Raw genomic sequence first — 19,654 nt, 5'->3', positions numbered from 1 at the left:
CCCAGAAGTACTTCGACTTCCAACGATGCACATTTTTTGAAAGGAAAGGAGAGCTTTAATTACAAACTTTTCACAGCAATAATGTTTGCAATGCGCTTACAAATTGCAGGTTTGGCGACCCCCAGTGGAACTGCAAGTTACCGCATACCACCAGAAGTCTACACTAATAAAACGGAATCATCATTGTAAAGGTGAGTGGAAATGAAAATTAAGAGTACATATGAATTGAAAGCCGTAGATGCGAGGCTAAATGAATATATTTGAGGAACAGTTTCATACTTTAGGTAGTAGTGGACAATAACTACAAACTGAGTTGATAGATGGATGAATACAATTTATTAGACCAAATTCCATGAGACTTAATGCAAAAAAAAAAAAGCCTACAACTTGACCACTTTGCTATCCGACATGTTTAAATGGATATATTTATATGTATGTACACTTTTTCCCTCTTGCCTTGTAATGGCATGCTACAAGGAGACAACCTCAACGTGTGGAAGGAGACAAGAGGGCAAAAGTCCATTTTTCCAGCACAGGTAAACTATAAGAAAGGGGCAAAGATGTTTACAGAGGGAAAAGAATCAAGTCTGGAGTTGCTGCTGTCCATAGGAAGTCATGACGGAATTGATATTTAATCTTCACAACACAAACAACCGAAATCATGACAACCATCTCACAAACATCAAAATCTTTTGTCCGAGTTCAGCACTACGATACCGAGGAATATCAGGGACATCCTGAAAAGGAAGATTAACACCACAAGATGAAAACTCCTATTTTCTAGGAGGCTCAATCTCGTAGCGCAATGATTCCTTTTCTTGTGAATTTGCCACTGAAACTCCTCAGTACTACAAGACGTCTGTCTACCTGGAGAGCAGAATAAATAAAAGAGCTGGAACACACGGAGTAGAAATAGAAGGCGGCGAAGAACAACGGCCTCACAGACAAAAAAGCCAGGCTTATTGCCGAGTATGTCCACTCCAAACAGTTCAATCAGAGTTCTCTTCCAGAAAGGTTCTCCTCTCCTTCCCCATTCAGACGCGAAGGATCTCCAGACAGTTGTTATAGCAGATGGCGATCCAGTCGGGTTGCGTGGACGCCCACTGCACGTTGTTGATCTCGCCCTCGGCCGTGTATGCCAGGATGGGGTCTTCGATGGCGCGGGGCATCTGCTGGATGTCCCAGATCAGAGCCTGGTGGTCGTCGGCTACCGCGGGAGGAAGGGAAGAAAAGACGAGAGGTAGAATACGTGTTTTTCCAAATGCTAGTCATGTGACTCGGTGAAGGAGCTGGTGCTTCTGGGCTAGTCTCGCACACCGACCGTCCAAAGCTTCTATGTATGCTGTGTGCAGATGTGTCATTTACCTGCGGTGCAGATGTGACACGAGGAGTGTGGCGCCCAGGCAATGCCGTTGACGCAGGCGCGGTGGTTGTTGAGGCGAGCCACCGGCGTGCACGGCACACGTACATCCAGGATGACAACCTGTTACACAAAAACGGCATTCTCAAACAAATACCATGGCGGTCGACAATTGCTACCGTACGAGGCTGACCTACCTCCATTCCGTCCATGGCCATAGTGGCCAGGTAGTTGGGGTCCTGCTTGTTCCAGCAGAGGCGCAGCAGCGGGTGGTGCTGGGGATCCTCGTAGATGATGGTGCTGTGCTCCAGGTGGCGCAGGTCGAACATGCGCACCGAGCCGTCGGCGCCCACCGAGGCGAACATGTCACGCCCGCCGCCCGCCCGGCTAAAGGCGATGTCGTACACCTGCGGGGACGAGGATCACACTTGAGCTGGGCCATGTCTTAAGGCCTTCAAATCAACATCTTTTTGAGCCATCCAAATCAAGCGGCTTAGCGGATTCACTGGCCAACAACCTAGATCACACCAACCTCTTTGTCATGGGCGATGAGCTGCGTCTTGACGTGTCCCGATACCAGGTTGACGCGACCTAGAACCTGACCTGTCTCCAGACCCCAGATGGTGCAGGTGGTGTCGATGCTGGATGTGCCTGCACAGGTGAAGAATTGTCGTTCGGATACGTTTCCACGAGACGACGCCTCCGATTCTTCTTACCCAGGAGGTTCGGGTCCACCTCGTTCCAGTCGAAGGACGTGAGCGGCGCGCAGAAGTCCGAGTTCTTGTTGTTGTTCAACAAACATTCGAGGCGTGTTTCCGTGTCACTGACCTGCAAAGTGGAGGACATTCTCAGGACCTGTTACTTCAAAAAAGAATTCCTTGCGGTTTGTAAAGTAAGTACGGTTTAGTGGTGTTTAAGAGAAACCATCTACATAGAAGAACTATTTGTCTATTATTCCTGGTGATCATCACTCTTTTCCTTTTTCAATGTCATCGCTCCCCATACACACAACCGAGGCATATTGTTTGCTCAACGGACCCTCCAGATGCGCAAGTAGTCCCCGCTGGTGGCCAGCAGGTCTGGATAGACCCCCTTAGTATCCGGGATCCACATGATCTTGGTGGTTGGGTACGGGTGGTCAAAGGTGTTCCGGCACACAAACTCTGAGCTCTCTTCTTCCAGACCCACGAGCTGGACCTGAACGTAAAGACACACGACATTATATCATAAATGATCGCTGATTGTATTAAAAGGCGTGTGCATTGAGAGAAAATGCACAATGTATTCTTTGTTTTTAAATGATCTAAACGGGGTGTTCCTGCAACGTTCCTAAAGATTTTAATCAAGGTGTCACACAACCAACCCCCGAGACATTTCATGCAAATTCAGATTGTCATGAACTCCCGATTAAAAGTAAAGGCTGTTTTCAACATTTTTAAATGAATATGAATTCATTTGAATTGAGGGTGTAGACGAACGTTGTCGGACATCATTTCCCGTGAAACATCAGGATTTAGAACGCATTAGTGCTCCGCTGCACAACTATGATTAGCATCCATCGCGTTACTATCTTTAGCGCGGGTTTTGTTAAACAGCCCCCAATGAGAGGGGAAAAAAAAGACAGAAATGATGCGCGCACCTTGTTGTTGTATTCTTCCACGAAGCTTCCCAGAGCCAAGCGAAAGCGTTTGTCCGGACGTACGCTCCAGTTCATTGCGTAGACCGTCCATGGCGCCTCGTATTTGTAGATTTCTTTTCTCTTGCCGTGCAGCGACATCGTAGCGGAGCGGAGCTGAGCGGAGCTAACACGTTTGCGTTAGCTCACCGCAAATTAAGTCTCCCCTCGAGAAGCGACCACTTTTGTTAAACCAATGAGAATAAATAGTAGAATTTACGTTAGTGGTCGTCGTCGCGTCGCGAAATCGCCGATATAATGCAGTATTACGGCCACTTTAGTCAACAAAGAATGTCAGCCATAGCCCTTTCGGATCCACAAAGCTTTATTCGTCTAGGACTGACTGGCTTCCGGTTAAGACTTTCAACTTAAAAGCTCTATTTCTGAAAACTTCCGTCTGTCTCCCAGACTCAAGTTTTTCTCCCTGGTGCTGAAATTAATTCACATATTCATTCAGATGTTTTAATACTACTAATTTATCTGATCTCTTCTGAGAGTTTTATTCATCTTGTAATTAGCATCTTAATTGAAAGCCTTGCCACATCAATTATAGCTCTGAAATTTCATTTGAATGATTAGGTTTTATACGGTGCGATTCAAGCTTTGAAATGGCGTCTTCCGATGTAGGTTTGTGGTGTAAAACAACAACAACAACAACAACGACGACGACGACGACAACAACAACAACAACAACCAAACACAACGCACTGTCGACCACATCCCAACGTCAGCTCGCGTTGCTGACGTATCCGAACTCTCGCGTTGACGATGAAAGTCTCGCCACCTTAGTTTTACTTTGAGAGGTTAAATCCGTGTCAAGCTTCCTCCAACCAGTCGTTGCACGAAATCAGGACATTTGGAGGCGGTTTTGGGATCAAATACCGCAACACGATTGGCGGTAAGAGGTTACCGTTCTTGTCTTATTGTTTTGAATATTTTTATCAAGTGTTACGGCGTCACTTTTCATTTGTGTGCTGGGGTGCTCGTGTTAGTTAGCATGCTAGCAGCAGAGCTGTCTGAAAGTGATATAGGGAATAGGGGGGGGGGGGGGCACTGGGGGTCTAATTTCGTCGGGGTCAATCCCACAAAAATTGACAAGTGTCCAAGTTGAAAATGCGCATCAAAAACAATGCTACACTTTTTGTTATTTTTGCTGTTAAAACGTGTTTTTGTCGAGTATTTTGCGAGGATGAGCTTGACGACTCAAATCGTATGTTGTTTTTTATTTTTATATAAAGGCAGCTCTTTGTTGATAAAAGTTCAATTTCCACCTTTGGATTACAAAACACTTAAAAGGAAGGAGGCATCATAATGAACATCTTAGTCGTGTTTGACTTTATTCTATGAACTGTCAGGTGACTGGCAGACTCGAGAACCCTAATCATCTTATTAAATACTTTAAAAAAACACATTTTAAACCTGGCTTGAATACGGGCAGGTTTTCTACACTCTCTTAGTGTTTAAGGCTAGATAGTTTGTCATTTGGGAATGGCCCCTGGCCCTAAACATTTCAAGCACGCTATAAAACAGAATTCGAAACTTTTAAAAGAAAGCTTTAAATCAGTCATTTTCAAAATGATTCGATTCTTAAACACTTTTCCCTCTCATTTGTTTTGTCAAAATCATGCTCAGACACCACCATGCGACGTTTGCCATTCCTCCTGCTGCTCTTTCTACTTGCCCTCCCCGTCTCCCGGGGGAACTACAATGACGACTTTGACGACGGCGAGGACCTGGCCGACTTCGACGACAATGACTTTGCCGAGTTTGAGGACATGAGTGAAGATGCGGGGCCCGAGGCGGACACCGTTCCGCCGTCGTCCATTCGGGGCAGCCCGTTCTCACAGCCGGACGAAGACGAGGATGAAGACGAGGCCACGGTAGAACTGGAGTACGGACAAGACGGTTTTGACGATTCGGATGCACAGGTGGGATTTATAAGTGAGAGGCGTGTGTGTGACTCCTAAATATATATATTTACTGAAATTTCTCTGATGTGTTTCTCAGGATCAGGACATTTACAGCAAATATGACCGGGAGGAGTTTGAGGTGATTGGCGACACGGAGAAGCCTGGCCACCCCATGAAAGACCCCCTCATAATCCACACGGTAAATCTCCTGTAACTCTCAAAGCCTACCCCCTCAGATTATTGTATTTGAGTCTCTTTATCAAACGCTCCCTGAATATAATGTACAGGGTTAGGGTTAGCTCATTTGTGAATAAGCATTACTATGTTTATTACTGGCATTGATGCCTCATGGAAACTTGTTGGGTTTTTTTTCTGCTTGTTTTCAGGTTCCGGCCCATCTTCAAAATAGCTGGGAGAGCTACTACATGGAGATCCTGATGGTGACGGGCCTGCTGGCCTACATCATGAACTACATCATCGGCAAGAACAAGAACAGCCGCCTGGCTCAGTCCTGGTTCAACTCTCACAGAGAGCTGCTGGAGAGCAACTTTGCTCTTGTGGGTCAGTTGGCTGCGTTCATCTTCTTTTTTTTTTTCTTTTTTTTTATATTTATGCTGATGTAACAACAGTTGTTTGTGCACACAGGCGACGACGGCACCAGCAAAGAAGCAGTGAGCACGGGGAAGCTCAATCAGGAAAATGAACACATCTACAACCTGTGGTGCTCCGGACGCGTCTGCTGTGAGGGCATGCTCATACAGCTTAAGGTAAAGTGGAGGGTGGTGTGTGTGTTTGTGTGTATGTCTTCCCATTTATTATTTTTTTTTGTGCTTTCAGTTCCTGAAGAGACAGGACCTGCTTAATGTTCTGGCCAGGATGATGAGGCCCACCTGTGACCAAGTGGTTTGTATCAACTCGCTTTCCCGCTACACACGCTATGTGTTGTGAGAATGTGCTATTTGTTGTCTTTTTGTGCGTAGCAAATCAAAGTGACGCTGAATGACGAGGACATGGACACGTTTGTGTTTGCCGTGGGCACTAAGAAGGCGATGGGCCGCCTTCAGAAGGAGTTGCAGGACTTGGTAAGTACCTTTTTTCTCCACTAGATAGCGTAGCCCACTTAGTCGCTATGTGGAACGATCAATACAATTGTGGATTTTTCTTGTTTTTGCACAGAGTGAGTTCTGCGGCGATAAGCCAAAGTCCGGAGCCAAATTTGGCCTCCCGGACTCTTTGGCGATTCTTACGGAGATGGGCGAGGTCACGGACGGCGTGATGGACAACAAGGTGACCTTTTATGAAAATACTTTGATGGATCTTTGCATTTTTCTGCCATTGTGTCTGCGTGCGTTTCACAGATGGTTCATTATATCACCAACCACGCCGACAAGATTGAGTCCATCCATTTTTCGGACCAATTTTCTGGTCCAAAAGTTATGCAAGAGTGAGTATAGCATTTCTTTTAAAAAAAAAAAAAACCCAGTAATTTAATAGCAGTTTTGTTTGATATGTATGTTGTTTTCCAGGGAGGGTCAGCCCTTAAAGCTACCTGAAACAAAGAAGACACTGCTGTTTACATTTAATGGTCATCATTTGTTCGTTTTTGTTGAAAATGTGACGGATGAATTGACGTGGTCCCTAATGTTCTTTTTGGGCGTGTCGTGCAGTGCCTGGAATGGGCAACACGTCTCCCAAAGACATGGACGCTCTTCTGCCCCTCATGAACATGGTTATCTACAGCATCGACAAAGTCAAGAAGCTGCGTCTCAACAGGGAGGTAAATGCGCAGCAGACACCTGAAGCAACAAGGTGGCACTTGCAAAGCAAACAGCGCACACACATCAAACACATGACAAGCATGAAAACCACTCCTGCCCTCCATTTCAAATGCAAAAGCTTCAAATCACTGTAAAGTCTTCCCGCTGTCCCGCAGGGGAAAATGAAGGCAGACCGCAACCGCGCCCGCGTGGAGGAGAACTTCCTGAAGCAGACGCACGCTCAGCGCCAGGAGGCGGCGCAGACCCGACGCGAGGAGAAAAAGCGGGCCGAGAAGGAGAGGATCATGAACGAGGAGGACCCGGAGAGACAGCGCCGCCTGGAGGTCCCGTGACAACCCTTTTGATTTTTCTGCTTGCTTCAAATCCATCACACGGTCACTTTGGGATCATATGTGATGATGATAAATGCCCACTTTGCATTTGTTCAGGAAGCGGCTCAGAGACGGGAGCAGAAGAAGATCGAGAAGAAGCAGATGAAGATGAAGCAGATTAAAGTGAAAGCCATGTGAAGTTCGCCCATCACCGGCAACGACTGGACATTTTGTCACCTCGCTGCGTCGTCATGTCTTTCTCTTGGTGGGCTTTTAAAATTGTACCTGCTTTTAAATTGAAAGCATCACCACAGGGCTCTATTGATTTGTAATCATAATATCCATGTACTCTTCGATGACATTTTAACTTATATCTGCTGTGAGGTTGTTTTCCTGCAGTCTGTTTCTAATGAAAGATCTGCACAAAAGTCAATAAAGAAGTGCACTGGATTCTGCTGTTATGTTTCATTTGAGGACCGGCAAGGGTGTGCTGTTGTGCTAAATTTAACTATTGTGTCAACATGTTGAACTAAATTTGGTGTCATCACAGCACCACCCTGCCACATGAACATGTTCCCATTTCAATATATATCAACATTGGAAAATTGTGCAAACAAGTAGCAATCCTTTACAATAAAAGGAAAAAGAAATACATCATGGGAAAACTTGAGTCAAATTTCTTAACATTACAGATAAGAACATTCAGTAAAGTACATCTATTTAGTAAGTACGTGATCTCTCACTTAAATTCGGTGATATTGGTTTATTTGTTGAATATGCATTGGCTACTTTCCATCCTTAATGCTGCCTATGGGTAAACTTGTTAATATTAATACGACTGTTAATTAGTGTGTGTGTGTGTGTGCACGTTGATATTAAGCTATTACCACAAAAGGCCGCCTGAAATCGGTTGAAAACGCAATTGCAATCAATTCTAGAAGATAGCCACCAGAGGGCGCTTGACTTGTTTAGCAGCTTTAAACCAACCGCTTGTCCAATTTGAAAACGCAGATTCGATCGTGTTTTAATTTACGTAAAAACAATTGGTCAAAATAATATAAAAATGACTCATATAAATTCCTATTATAGATAAGAGTTTATTGTCACTAACCGGCAAGCTAAATGTCAGTTTTCATTTTTATTTTGAGTGGAAAGTGCGTATGAGAAGCTGTTTGCCGCGTTTGCCTACTCAGATGGAGAACAGGCGAGGCTTTCAGGTTTGTTGCGCGATGGCCGCTCTCTCCATAATATTAGGCATTTAGAGACCCAAAACAACTCTCCAGTGCTCCGCGGGGGCTCACGTTTGCCTCGACTATCAACCGGAATGTTAGCGGCATCATTTGGGCCCGCTACTTTCGCGTGAGCGTGGGTCTCGGAGCTGTCCCGTTTGTGTTTTGGTGGGTGGACTGTGTTTTTCTTGTTGCCCGGGCGGGCCTGTCGGCGGGCGGGCTGCTACTCTTGGATGAGCGCGCTCTGGGACTATCGGAGCTGGGAATCTTGCATTTTCAGCCGGGAACTAAACCCTTCAGTCCCGGAAAGACTTAGAGACGACACCCGCTGTTTATAATGTGGTATCGACAAATATGACTGGTTTGTCTTGCTAAATTGATGCTAAGTAAGCGCTAGCTGACGGTCGCGATAACTTGCCTTAGCATTAGCACACACCAAAAAGCTAAGAAATGTACCGCCTATCTGAAGCACTCGTATCGCCTATAATGTGATATTTATGACCCGATTGACAACCCGATTCGAGTTTTCTTCTTTTAGAACTTATATTTTGTGCGAACAGCTCAAGCAGGTGGCGATGTGTTGCTACGTGTTAGCATGTTAGCATAGGTAGCTGAACTAAACTAGTGCTCTGTGACGTAACCCGTTCATTGTTTTGACAGCGTCTTATCCGGAGCGGCGGACGTCAGCCATCTATCTTCTTTTATGTTTTCCTCCGCAGCCATCTATCTTCTTTTATGTTTTCCTCCGCATTTATTTACGATACACAAGCAGTTACTATTCATGCTTCAAGCGTGTCGTTGTAGGGTTTGTTTGTCTTTCTACCTGCAGCACGAGTTGTTTCATGTTAGTTAGTTAGTCAAATCTGTGCGCATATTTGCTTGTGTTCTTTTCGATCCCTACGTGCCATGTAAACAAATGTGTATTGGCAGCTGTAGGATGGATCCAGACAGTGGTGCAGACACACAAAAGGCTGTGAGTTTGCAGTGGAAGAGCTTCAAACTGGTCCAGGACCCGGCCATCAGACGGGTCGCACAGAAGATCTACAGATACGATGGAGTGCATTTCAGCGTGCCTGTGAGTGTGTTTTTTTTTTTTTGTTTTTTTTCCGTTTCTTTTCGTCCCTTTTCGTTTCTTTTCTTTAAACGTCACATGTGGTGTGACCAAAAGCAATTGAGTTGCAGTGTGCACGGTTCTACAGTTACAGGAGGCATTCGGCTAAGTTTGTATGGTTGTCTGTCTGCATATCTGCCCTGCGATTGACTGGGGACAAGTCCAGGCCAGGTTGTGGGTAGGCTGCAGCTCTATTTGACAGAACAAGACGCCGACTCAGAGCACCAGGTGTCGCAATTGGACAAATGCGTTCCATAGACCCAGTTATACCATCTAGAGAATACGTGGTTCAACCCTTATAGACTTGGAAATGTTGATGTTGCACTCCATTATGACCTCATGTGTACAAAATGTCACCAGGATTCTGGATTCCCGCCGGTGGGTGAACTGCGAGACCCAAGACCCCGCAGATTATGGTCCAGGTATGCAGAGATGGTCCTGCCGGTGCCAAAGTTTAAGGTTGGGAGACCTCCGCACATCTCAAAGCACGCATGACTCATTCTGATGCGTCATCCCCACATTTGTTTTCTCTGCTCGATCCACAGCTGGACGACTTCTACGTGGGTCCGATCCCCCTCAAGGAGGTGACCTTTGCCCGGCTCAACGACAACATCAAGGAGCCCTTCTTGGCCGAGATGTGCGCCAAGTTTGGCGAGGTAGAGGAGATGGAGATCCTGTTCCACCCCAAGACCAGAAAGCACTTGGGCCTGGCTCGGGTGTTGTTCACCAGCACACGTGGGGCCAAGGACACCGTCAAGCAGCTGCACAACACCTCGGTCATGGGTAACATCATCCACGCGCAGCTGGACATCAAAGGTGAGTTGGCAACGGATGGAAATCGTCTCGTCAATAATTGATACATGACAGTATTAAAGCAATCTATCCTTCATTAATACTGGAATGGGAGAAAAAAAGGGACCTATTTTTTGTCTGCAGGCCAGCAGAGGCAGAAGTATTACGACCTGATTGTGAACGGCTCCTACACGCCTCAGACGGTGCCCTTGGGGGGCAAGGCCTTAGTAGACTGCCTGGCACCGCAAACCCCCACGCAGCAGCAGCAGCAGCAGCCTGATGTGGTAACCGTCACGATCAGGATATAAATTTGATTTCATTTCCAAACGCTCACGCGTCATTCCTGTCCGCGCAGACTTCTGATATCCGCCGGCGGCTCTCCAGCGAGTTGGCAGTGTTGGCGGCGGGCGTTCAGCAGGCGCTCAAGTCCGGAAACGTCACTCCCGGCTCGGCGGATACCGGATTCGGCGAGCAGCGCCTGGACACGCCCCCCCCGTCGTCGTCCGTGACGGGCGGCTACACCTCGGGGTCCTCGGCGTCCTCTCAGAGCGGAACACCCTACAGCTCCAGATCGGGGACGCCGTTCTCTCAGGAGTCTGGCTATTCGGGAACCGCAGTAGGTGGTGGATTCAAAGTGTCCCGCTACTCCGAGGACGCTCACGAACCTTCCTTGTACCACCGAGGTCGTCCCGGGTACCTTCCGCCCGCTTCGTACCGTCCCAACGAGCCGCCCTGCTATCCGCCGTATCCCAACGCCGGAGGACCCGGTGGTCCCCACGTGGCGCACCACTCCGCCATGCCCCCGCCACTTCTGGGCTCCCAGTACGACCAGCCTCTCGTGACCGAGCGAGACAGAGACTCGGGAGGGCGCTACGGGACAGCGGGCGGCGTCTCCTCCAGGCGGGCGTCTTACCATCACCAGCAGGATGGCAACTCCTCCTCCTCCTCCTCATCCAAGTACCATTCCCATCACTCGCACCATCACTCGGACCGTCGGGACGAGCGGGGATACCGACGCGACAGCGTGGGCTCGCGTGAACACGGACACCAGCGGCACCGGAACCACCACCACTCGCACAACCACCACGGCGGCCGCAGGAAGAGCAGCCACGACCGCGACAGGGACCGGGACCGAGACCGGGAGCGGGACAGAGACCGCGAGCGGGACGGTGACCACTCCAGCAACTCGGACCCCAGATACAATTCCAACTCGTACCGCTCCTCCTCCAACAGCATGTCCCCGCCGCCCTCGTCCTACCCTTCGTATGCCGCATCCAAAGATCCTGCCCCGGCGCCTCCTCAGGGATCGGATACGTCCGCTCGCCTCCCTGAGAGGGCTCCGGCACCTTTGGCGGCGGGTGCCCTGCCGCCGCCGCCGCCTCCCCCGCCGCCCCCGCCGCTGCCACCGGCATCTGTCATTGCTGCCGCTGTGGCAGAGACACTGGGAGCGCTTGATTTCAACCAGGACAGTCCCGCTCGAGAGGAGCCGTGGACAAAGCCCAAACGCCGTCCCAGCACGCCGCCGATCCCACCCAAAACACCACCGCCGCCGCCTTTGTCCCCTTCCCTTTCCTCCGGCGCCTCCTTATCCACTTCCCCTTCTTCCACCTCCCTCCCCCAACACCCTGGCGCCTCCGCTAGCCCACCAGCGGGTCGCCGACGCGGCTCTGGCTCACCGGAGCCGGACTCGACCAACGAAAGCTTACCGTTCGCCTACCACGGCAGCAGCCTGGACTCCCGCATTGAGATGCTCCTCAAGGAGCAGAAGGCCAAATTCTCCTTCCTCGCTTCTGACGAAGAAGAGGAAGAAGATAAGCAGAGGGGTGAACGCTTGACAAAAAAAGGGCGAGCGGCCAGCGCCGGGGGTGAGCGCCCTCGCGCCAACCAGACGGGCGACGACGGGGACAAGGCTAAAGGGGAGCGCGACCGAGACGGTGGCCTCAGGAAACGAGGAAAAGGGACCGACGGTCGGAAAAGTCCCGCCGAGCCGCCGGGTCCCCCGCCCTCGTCTTCGGCGCGCTCGCCTCACGTCCCGCTCCCAGACGAGCCACCGCTCGACCCAGCAGAGACGGACGCCGTCCCTGACGAGTCAACGCGGGATGCGAGCGCTGACGAACAAAAAAGGACAGGGGCCCGCACGCCGCCTTACAATGGGCAGAGTCAGGTAAGCGCTCCATCATCTGCTCGTGCAATGCTTTTCTTCCCATCTGCTTTTCCTCCCTCTCAGAGAGCAGACATGTCAGCTGACACAGATGGGAAGCAAAGTATCAGTCATTGTGTCAATGCTGAAAAGTCACCTCTTGAATGAATGGAGATGTTTGACTTTTGACCCATCCCACTCTCAAACATCTCTGTCTTCTTTCAGTCCTCCCCTCGTTCCTCAGGAGAAGACATGGAAATCTCCTCGGAGGAGGAGGAGGGCGAGGTGTCCATCACGACGGTCACCAGCCACCAGCCTTCCATCACTTCCTGCTCCTCGCCGTCGTCCTCCCAGGCGGCCGTGCCGTCGCAGGCGGAGCCCTCGTCGTCGCCCATCTCTGAATCAACGCAGCACTTTGGTGCCTCCATGCACCCGCCCATCCCCTCTTACCCACCCCACCTGCCGCCGCCGCCGGGCTACTCCCTGCAGCCGCCCCCACCTCCGGGAATCCCGCCGCCGCCCCACATGGACCTGCACCCAGAGTACCCTCCTCCGCCCATGTCCCACCACATGTACGACTATGCCACCTCAATGGAACTGATGAACCAGTACACCGGCGGAACGCCCATGTCCTTCCAGATGCATACGCACATGCTCAGTCGGCTGCACCAGATGCGCGCGTCGTCTTCTAACGGCACGCCGAGCGAGGCTGCCACGGGAGACTACTCGTCCTACCACCTGCACTCGCTGCAGCACCCCTTCATGGAACAAGAGGGGAGCGGGGCGCACTACGAGCAGGACCACCGCTACATGCCGCCCCACATGCTTCCCTACCCTTACACCGACCCGCACGGCACCCAGATAGCGCCCCCTTCGCACCTGCCGCCTCCGGCGTGGTCGTCGCAAATGGTGGCCTCGCACTACCCCTCCTACATGCCGCCGCCGCCGCCGCCCGCCTACGACACGGTGCCGCCCGGCGAGGACGGCGAGTACCAGACCCCTGCCGCCGCCGCCGCCGCCGAGGAGGTACCCGTCAACTCGGACAATCCTCACGAAGCCACCGTGCAAATGGCGCTGGCCACGCTCATCCAGGAGATGAAGAGCATCATGCAGAGGGACCTGAACCGCAAGATGGTGGAGAACATTGCTTTCGCCACATTTGACGAGTGGTGGGACCGAAAGGAAACCAAGGCTAAGGTTAGGAAGTATCCCACTCGCCTACTGCATTTGGAGCGAGGTTTTTTTTTTTTCTTTCTTGCCGCTTAATGAAATTGTTTTTGTCTTCAGCCATTCCAAACAATGTCGGCCATGCGCGACGAGGAGAAAAAAGAGGAGAAGGTGAACCGTCCTCGGGAGCCCTTAATGTCTCTGGTGGACTGGGCCAAAAGTGGCGGCGTGGAGGGCTTTTCCCTGCGTGGAGCACTCAGGCTACCTTCTTTTAAGGTCAGTCACAATGTAACAAATGACAAGAAAGTTCAAAACATGATCTAGAATTGCATTGGGTTGTTTTCTACATAGGTGAAGAGGAAAGAACCTCAGGAGCTCACGGAAGGAGACATGAAAAGACCGCGCCCGTCGACGCCGCCTGACGACGACGACGAAGGTTGGCCCAGCTCATGTGGTGTCACATCAGAAGCGAAGCGGGGCTTTGTCTGACACTTTGACACTTGTCTGGTTCTCAGGCGCCAACGGGATCGTGCCGGACGTCGGCCGAGCGGGACGAGACAACAAGAGAAGGAAAAAGAAGCCCAGGAGTCGGAAACCTTGGGAGCTGGACAGCGAGGGAGAAGAGACGTCTGACGGCTCCTCCTCTGATAAGGTTCCGTGGCGCCCCGCCGACATGTGCAGTAGCGTTTCGGTTCACTTTTCTGATGAACTTTTTTTTTTTTCTCTCTCTTTTCTAGGATGATGGGGAAGTGGAGGCAAGTGACAAGTCTGATGGTAAATAACACGGATCCCACAATTTGCACAATGGAAAAGAACAGAAACACTTGAAAAATCCACCTTCTCAAAAGCCTTTTGCTTATTTTTAGATGACGCTCTCAGCGCCGACAGCGACGACGAGAGCCTCTCCTCCTCCTCCTCCGAGGGCTCTTCCTCCGAGGCATCCTCATCGTCCTCCTCTGAGGAGGAAGGGGAGATGCACGACAGCGACACCATGGATGAGTCCACCATGGACAGCACGTTGCTGGGAAAAGACGGCAGGTGAGTGGCAATGTTTTTTTTATGCAGCAAAAATGACTTGCTCATTCTTTTTGCTTTTGTGCTCTCATTAGGGCGAAGATACTCACAAAGGCAGAGCTCAAACTTGGTAAGTCACTTTTGCGACGATCGCAAATGGATGTCCGTTTGAAATCGGAACGTGCCAATGTATCTAATGTCTACCAGGTGACACCAAAGCGGGACTCCCCTCCAAGCGACCGCCATCCCCGCCGTACCCTCGGCCTCCGTCCCCCGTGGTCCTGGTGCCCCCTCTCAAGAAGCGGCGAAAGACCGTCTCCTTCTCCACCGAGGAGAACGAAAGCAAAGATCTGTCGCCGTCTTTGCCACCGTCGACGTCGCCCTCGCAAACGCCGCTCGGCTCTCTCCCGCTCTCGCCCGCCCGACCTTTGGACGGTCGCGTCGGCGTCGGCGCCGGCGCCGGCCTGCGTCCCGCTCACGGCATTCAGCTTCTGCCCTTCGCCTCCAAACCGGGCCAGGCCAACGCTCTCATCGTGCCGCCGTGCGGGCGGTCGACAGATTCGGAGGACTCCAAAAAGGTGGCCCCTCAGATCCCCAGCAAGGCGGCCGGAAAACGGGGCAAAGAGTCCCCCAAATCTTCTGCTCCCCCTGTCATGGTTTGCCGCACCGTGCAGAACCTCCCGCCGGACCACGCCTCCATGTGCAGGATGGCTTTCGAGGAGGCCCCCCCGTCGTCTCCCCTCAGCAAGCGACCCCGCGGAAAGTCCCGAAGCGCCATCATCTCTTCTTCCCTTCGAGAAGAAGACGAGGATGAAGAGAAGGGGCTGAGGCTCCGAGAGCAGCTGGGAGCGTCCAGCTTGCTGCAGCTGGCCTCGGCCGCCGATCTGTCGGTACTGGCCGACGTGGCCCTGAAGATGGACCCCGACGCCGGAGACTCTGAGGAGACGGAGACGTCGGACGAGGCTGAGGAGCAGAAGATGGAGGACGGTTTCTTCTCACAGGAGGCTCTGTTGCGCGTCATGAGCTTGGAGAGCGTGGTGGTCTTCATGGAGCACAACTACTGTCGAGCGCCTGTCCTCGCGGCACCGCCTGCCTCCAAGAAGACCTCCAAGCAGGAGTCCTCCGTCCTGCTCCCGGCCGACCTCAACTCCATTTCCGGGGTGCTGGAGGCGCCGGAGGAGGTCATCGGCGAGGCCCTTCCCTCCAGAGGCGACGCGGGAGAGTACTTGGGATTGCTCTCCGAGGAGTCGAATCAGCCCAGCGCCACGTTTACTACAAAGAGGTTACAGGCCAGCAAAGCGCTGGAGCTTGAGAAAAGCAAAAAGAGGAGAAGTAAAGACAAGGAGAATCTGGAGCTTCTGCCCACAAAGCAACCCAAGGAGACGCCAGCCATGAAGCAAAAGAAACGCAAACAAGAGGTGTGTGTGTGTGTCTGTGTGTGTGTGTGTGTCTGTGTGTGTGAAATGCTATTGGATTGTTAGGGTTTAAGATTTTACGCATACAGATGAGATGATGATGCTGGTACGAAAAGCAGACCCGTGGTCATTTTGCTCGCTGTGTTCAGGAATCAGAAGAGGACGTGGACGTAGAGGAGCTGGAGTCCGGTGAGCTGACGAGCACCGACTCGGAAGAGGAGTCTGGGGTGGCGGCGGAGGACGTGAGGAAGAGCGAACGGCTCTTCCTGCAGGAGGCCGGCTTGGCGTCCGCCAAAGCCGCGCCGGCCCCCGAGCCTGCGGCCATCAAGTACGAGAACCGCAGTGAATTTGAGCAGATGACCATCCTGTATGACATCTGGAACTCCGGCCTGGACGGCGAGGATCTGATGCTACTGAAGACGACGTACGAGAAGCTGCTGCAGAACGACCACAACTCCGACTGGCTCAACGACACCCACTGGGTGCAGCACACTGATATCCTTTGTCGTTTGCGTGCCGTGCCGTGCCGTGCCGTAGGTCGCTGATCGCTCTGTCGGGCTCACGCTGTGACCTATCATCCACCTTAACGCTGAGCCGCACTGACCAACTTGCCGAACCCTCGGCGGAAGAAGAGGAACGCGGACGGGCAGTTGCGCGAACACGTGACGGGCTGCGCCAGGAGCGAAGGTTACTACGCCATCAGCCGCAAGGAGAAAGACGTCTACCTGGACTTGGACCTGCCCGAGCAGGTCATACGGGAGGTGGAGAATGTGGACAGCTCGGTAAGTTTGGGCCTCCCGAGCTTAGCGCCGGGATACGACACAGTATAAAACAACCTCAAGCTTTCTTTGCCCGACTTCTTTATTTTGCGTTACAAAGCAAAAAGTAGACCGACCGAGCCAGGTGGCAAATAGCAAACCCTTGAAAATAATTGCAGCGTCCCAAAAAGGTTTGTAGTTCTTCCTATTGGCCACAAGAGAGCAGTAAAGCACTCTTCTATGAGTCCCGAATGACATGTTGAAGTTGCAAATACTTCATAAGTCATGGTAGAATGAGTTGCATGCCTGCCATGCTATCTTAAAACCTCTTGAGGAATTTAGGGAAGGGAAGGGAAGGGAAGGAAAGTCTTGAGTGTGAGGAGAAAACGTTTCACTTGAGTCATATATCTCTCAGCCCTCTTATCTGATTTCAGTTTGTTCACAAGTTCACTGAATTCCTTGGCTGGAGGTCAAGGTTCTTGAGCGTTCCTCCAGTTCAAGGCCACTGATAATCTCACCGATTTTTTTCTTTTTTTCTTCCTTCTAGGGCACCAACCGCGTGCTTTCAGAGCGCCGGTCGGAGCAGCGGCGCCTCCTCACCGTCATCGGCACGCCAGCCGTCATGGACTCTGACCTGCTCAAGCTCAATCAGCTCAAGGTACTTTCGACAAATACCGCACACACTGCAACTGGCCCCGTTTCCAGACAGCCACAATGCACATGACGTCTTCCAAATGTCACTTGGGTAGCGACAATGTTGCGCAAACGCTGCGAGTGAGCACATGCAGGAAATGAGCACACAGTTTGCGTGACAAAAATGCACGCCACTTCATTCAAAAAAAGCGATTTGTCTTTCAGTTGTAGTCTTTATATTTCTATACTCGATTTCATTTGATATATTTGTGTCGATTTAGTTCCGCAAGAAGAAGCTTCGATTCGGACGCAGCAGAATCCACGAGTGGGGTCTCTTCGCCATGGAGGCCATCGCTGCCGACGAGATGGTCATCGAGTACGTGGGGCAGAACATAAGACAGGTGAGCCAGCCGCTTCCGAGTAGCGCCGCTCCCAAAAGTCAGCCCAGATGTAACGTTTGCGTGCGTGCGTGCGTGCGTGCGTAGATGGTGGCGGACAACCGCGAGAAGCGCTACGCCCAGCAGGGCATCGGCAGCAGCTACTTGTTCCGAGTGGACCACGACACCATCATCGACGCCACCAAGTGTGGAAACCTGGCCCGCTTTATCAACCATTGCTGCACTGTGAGCGGAGACACTCGCCTTCATGTGATGATGATGATGATGATGATGATGATGACGACGACGACATACGGTTACGAGAAAAGGTTTGACGCAACCTTTGCTGAGCAGTTCTTTCCATTTCAGCCCAACTGCTACGCCAAAGTGATCACCATCGAGTCCCAGAAGAAGATCGTCATCTACTCCAAGCAGGCCATCGCCGTCAACGAGGAGATCACGTACGACTACAAGTTCCCGCTGGAGGAGAACAAGATCCCGTGCTTGTGCGGCACCGAGAACTGTCGCGGCACGCTCAACTGAGGCTCCCGTCGCTCGCCACCCCGCCACTCGCACTTTTGGTGGTTCCACGCAGGCACGCACGCACGCAGGCACGCACGCACAAGGAAGGAAGTCAACACAAATTCAGGGTTTTAAAACTTTTAATCCCACACGTTCCGCTTCTGTTCTACAAGCTTCCTCCTTGCTTTGGGATTGTTTTGGATAGTATTATATGTTACTGTTATCTCAAATAAGCGTCCCTGCTATCCGGATCCTCAACTTATCTGCCACTTCCAAACCAAAACAGTTAGTTGCTGTTGTTGTTTTATTTTTTTAAATATTATTTTGGTGCTGTTTCCATTGTTTCCTTTTTTGTTTTTTTATTTCTCTCGCCAAATCCCCTGCCGGTTTTGTTGTCGCCGTGTGTTTGCACAAGTGTTTTTAGCAGGCGCGTTTTTTGCATTGGGTTATAGAAACAAAAATGGGAGGGGGGGGACAACTAGAGGTTATTTTTTTGCAGGCGGGATAGTTCAAAAAAGGCGACTTGTTCAAAGTCTCTATCGAGTAGCAAAAAGACAAAAGCAAAAAGTCTTTTTCTGCTTTCATGGTTGAAGTGATGAAAAAAGAAAATGGATGTAAATAAGTGTTTGTTTCTCGTAGAAACACACTGAGCTGTAAATAGACTCTCTCTCTCTCTCTCTCTCTCTCTCACTCCCTGTCCCTTGTTCTCTCTATCCACACCAGGACACATGTACATACCTTCAACTCGTTTATTTTGTATGGTTCTTCCTCGTTTTAATATTATTTGCAATCTTGTATTAATGCGTTGGACCCTTTATTAATGGTGCATTAAAATATTTTTTAAAGAAACGTTTTGCTTCTCTGTGTGGGAAGACAAAGCAGTTGAACGTGACCGCTTCCTGTCTTGACATGATGCACCTGCGCTGCAGTTATGTCAACAGGAAGTTATGGAATGTCACCCTAAATGAGTGAAACAGGTAATGACGCCTTTGGCTATGTTGTCGGCAAATGCGGTCTGAAAGAAAGGCTCGATTGCCGTGATTTCACCAACCCTTCTCGAGTGTCTTAACATGTCTGTGGCAAGCGAACGTTCTCACACACCGTGCTCACGTCAAAATTCATGTAAAAGTATGCATTCAACTCAAAAATCGATTTAAGTCCAAAAGTAATGATTTTTTTAAAATAAAGTACACAACTTGGCACAATGAAAACTAGACAAAAAGTTTCTATACATTTGCTTATTTGGCAAATGAGAAATGGTCCAGTCTCACTAACCATGCCATGGGCTCTTATGAAGTTCATTGGCTTTGCTGTGATCTGACGGCCTGGCTCGCAGACATTTGTCGAATTGGAAAACAATTACTGCCATGCTGACATTAAACATTGACATGTGACTTGTTTTGGTAGCTGAGACCAAACATCAAGTTCAACTTTTGCTTGTTGCCCTTCAAATGTTGCAACA

General features: G+C 50.6%; 3 protein-coding genes across 8 annotated transcripts; 2 read left to right on the top strand and 1 right to left on the bottom strand.

Moving 5' to 3' along the window:
• Nucleotides 1–313: 313 nt before the first annotated feature.
• On the bottom strand, nucleotides 314–3,615 carry dcaf7 (ddb1 and cul4 associated factor 7). Of its 2 annotated transcripts, none has more exons than XM_088358277.1 (7): nucleotides 3,000–3,615; nucleotides 2,399–2,557; nucleotides 2,077–2,188; nucleotides 1,893–2,011; nucleotides 1,558–1,767; nucleotides 1,367–1,483; nucleotides 314–1,211 (listed from the first exon to the last, which is right to left on the bottom strand). In XM_088358277.1, exons 1-7 carry the CDS (start codon nucleotides 3,135–3,137, stop codon nucleotides 1,035–1,037), a joined length of 1,032 nt encoding a protein of 343 aa, XP_088214403.1. In that variant the 5' UTR covers nucleotides 3,138–3,615; the 3' UTR covers nucleotides 314–1,034. The 2 variants fall into 2 exon arrangements, with proteins under 2 accessions (XP_088214403.1, XP_088214404.1); XM_088358278.1 differs by having other exon boundaries at nucleotides 314–1,207; nucleotides 1,366–1,483; nucleotides 3,000–3,601.
• A 152-nt stretch (nucleotides 3,616–3,767) lies between these two features.
• On the top strand, nucleotides 3,768–7,484 carry ccdc47 (coiled-coil domain containing 47). The gene is made up of 13 exons (XM_088358276.1): nucleotides 3,768–3,933; nucleotides 4,668–4,963; nucleotides 5,043–5,144; nucleotides 5,332–5,506; nucleotides 5,591–5,712; nucleotides 5,783–5,848; nucleotides 5,926–6,027; nucleotides 6,122–6,232; nucleotides 6,304–6,389; nucleotides 6,472–6,530; nucleotides 6,613–6,722; nucleotides 6,879–7,046; nucleotides 7,152–7,484. The coding sequence occupies exons 2-13, from the start codon at nucleotides 4,676–4,678 to the stop codon at nucleotides 7,230–7,232; spliced, it is 1,470 nt and encodes a 489-aa protein (XP_088214402.1). The 5' UTR covers nucleotides 3,768–3,933; nucleotides 4,668–4,675; the 3' UTR covers nucleotides 7,233–7,484.
• Nucleotides 7,485–8,045: 561 nt separating this feature from the next.
• Nucleotides 8,046–19,041, top strand: setd1a (SET domain containing 1A, histone lysine methyltransferase). 5 transcript variants are annotated; one of them, XM_088356907.1, is made up of 20 exons: nucleotides 8,046–8,251; nucleotides 9,194–9,338; nucleotides 9,735–9,833; nucleotides 9,920–10,190; nucleotides 10,311–10,450; nucleotides 10,522–12,330; nucleotides 12,532–13,503; nucleotides 13,594–13,749; nucleotides 13,825–13,909; nucleotides 13,989–14,125; nucleotides 14,211–14,247; nucleotides 14,340–14,511; nucleotides 14,583–14,617; nucleotides 14,695–15,905; nucleotides 16,052–16,397; nucleotides 16,503–16,684; nucleotides 17,208–17,318; nucleotides 17,575–17,694; nucleotides 17,779–17,916; nucleotides 18,040–19,041. In XM_088356907.1, the coding sequence occupies exons 2-20, from the start codon at nucleotides 9,201–9,203 to the stop codon at nucleotides 18,211–18,213; spliced, it is 6,333 nt and encodes a 2,110-aa protein (XP_088213033.1). In that variant the 5' UTR covers nucleotides 8,046–8,251; nucleotides 9,194–9,200; the 3' UTR covers nucleotides 18,214–19,041. The 5 variants fall into 5 exon arrangements, with proteins under 5 accessions (XP_088213033.1, XP_088213035.1, XP_088213032.1 ...); XM_088356909.1 differs by lacking the exon at nucleotides 8,046–8,251 and adding an exon at nucleotides 8,258–8,431 and having other exon boundaries at nucleotides 10,311–10,447; XM_088356906.1 differs by lacking the exon at nucleotides 8,046–8,251 and adding an exon at nucleotides 8,258–8,431.
• The last annotated feature ends 613 nt before the right edge of the window (nucleotides 19,042–19,654 follow it).

Source organism: Syngnathus floridae, chromosome 17, assembly GCF_059516105.1.
Source record: "Syngnathus floridae isolate MCC-2025c chromosome 17, RoL_Sflo_1.0, whole genome shotgun sequence".
Classification (NCBI taxonomy): Eukaryota; Metazoa; Chordata; class Actinopteri; order Syngnathiformes; family Syngnathidae; genus Syngnathus; species Syngnathus floridae.
This window is presented reverse-complemented; position numbering and strand designations above follow the sequence as displayed.

Coding starts and splice junctions, on each gene's coding strand:
- dcaf7 (XM_088358277.1), bottom strand. CDS start 3,137: ATGTCGCTGCACGGCAAGAGAAAAGAAATCTACAAATACGAGGCGCCA. Junction 1,484..1,557: donor TGGCCATGGACGGAATGGAG/GTAGGTCAGCCT, acceptor TTTGTGTAACAG/GTTGTCATCCTGGATGTACG. Junction 1,212..1,366: donor CGTGTCACATCTGCACCGCA/GGTAAATGACAC, acceptor CTTCCTCCCGCG/GTAGCCGACGACCACCAGGC.
- ccdc47 (XM_088358276.1), top strand. CDS start 4,676: ATGCGACGTTTGCCATTCCTCCTGCTGCTCTTTCTACTTGCCCTCCCC. Junction 5,507..5,590: donor GAGCAACTTTGCTCTTGTGG/GTCAGTTGGCTG, acceptor TTGTGCACACAG/GCGACGACGGCACCAGCAAA. Junction 6,028..6,121: donor AGAAGGAGTTGCAGGACTTG/GTAAGTACCTTT, acceptor GTTTTTGCACAG/AGTGAGTTCTGCGGCGATAA.
- setd1a (XM_088356905.1), top strand. CDS start 9,180: ATGTGTATTGGCAGCTGTAGGATGGATCCAGACAGTGGTGCAGACACA. Junction 14,248..14,339: donor GGCAAGTGACAAGTCTGATG/GTAAATAACACG, acceptor GCTTATTTTTAG/ATGACGCTCTCAGCGCCGAC. Junction 17,319..17,574: donor TCAAGCTCAATCAGCTCAAG/GTACTTTCGACA, acceptor GTGTCGATTTAG/TTCCGCAAGAAGAAGCTTCG.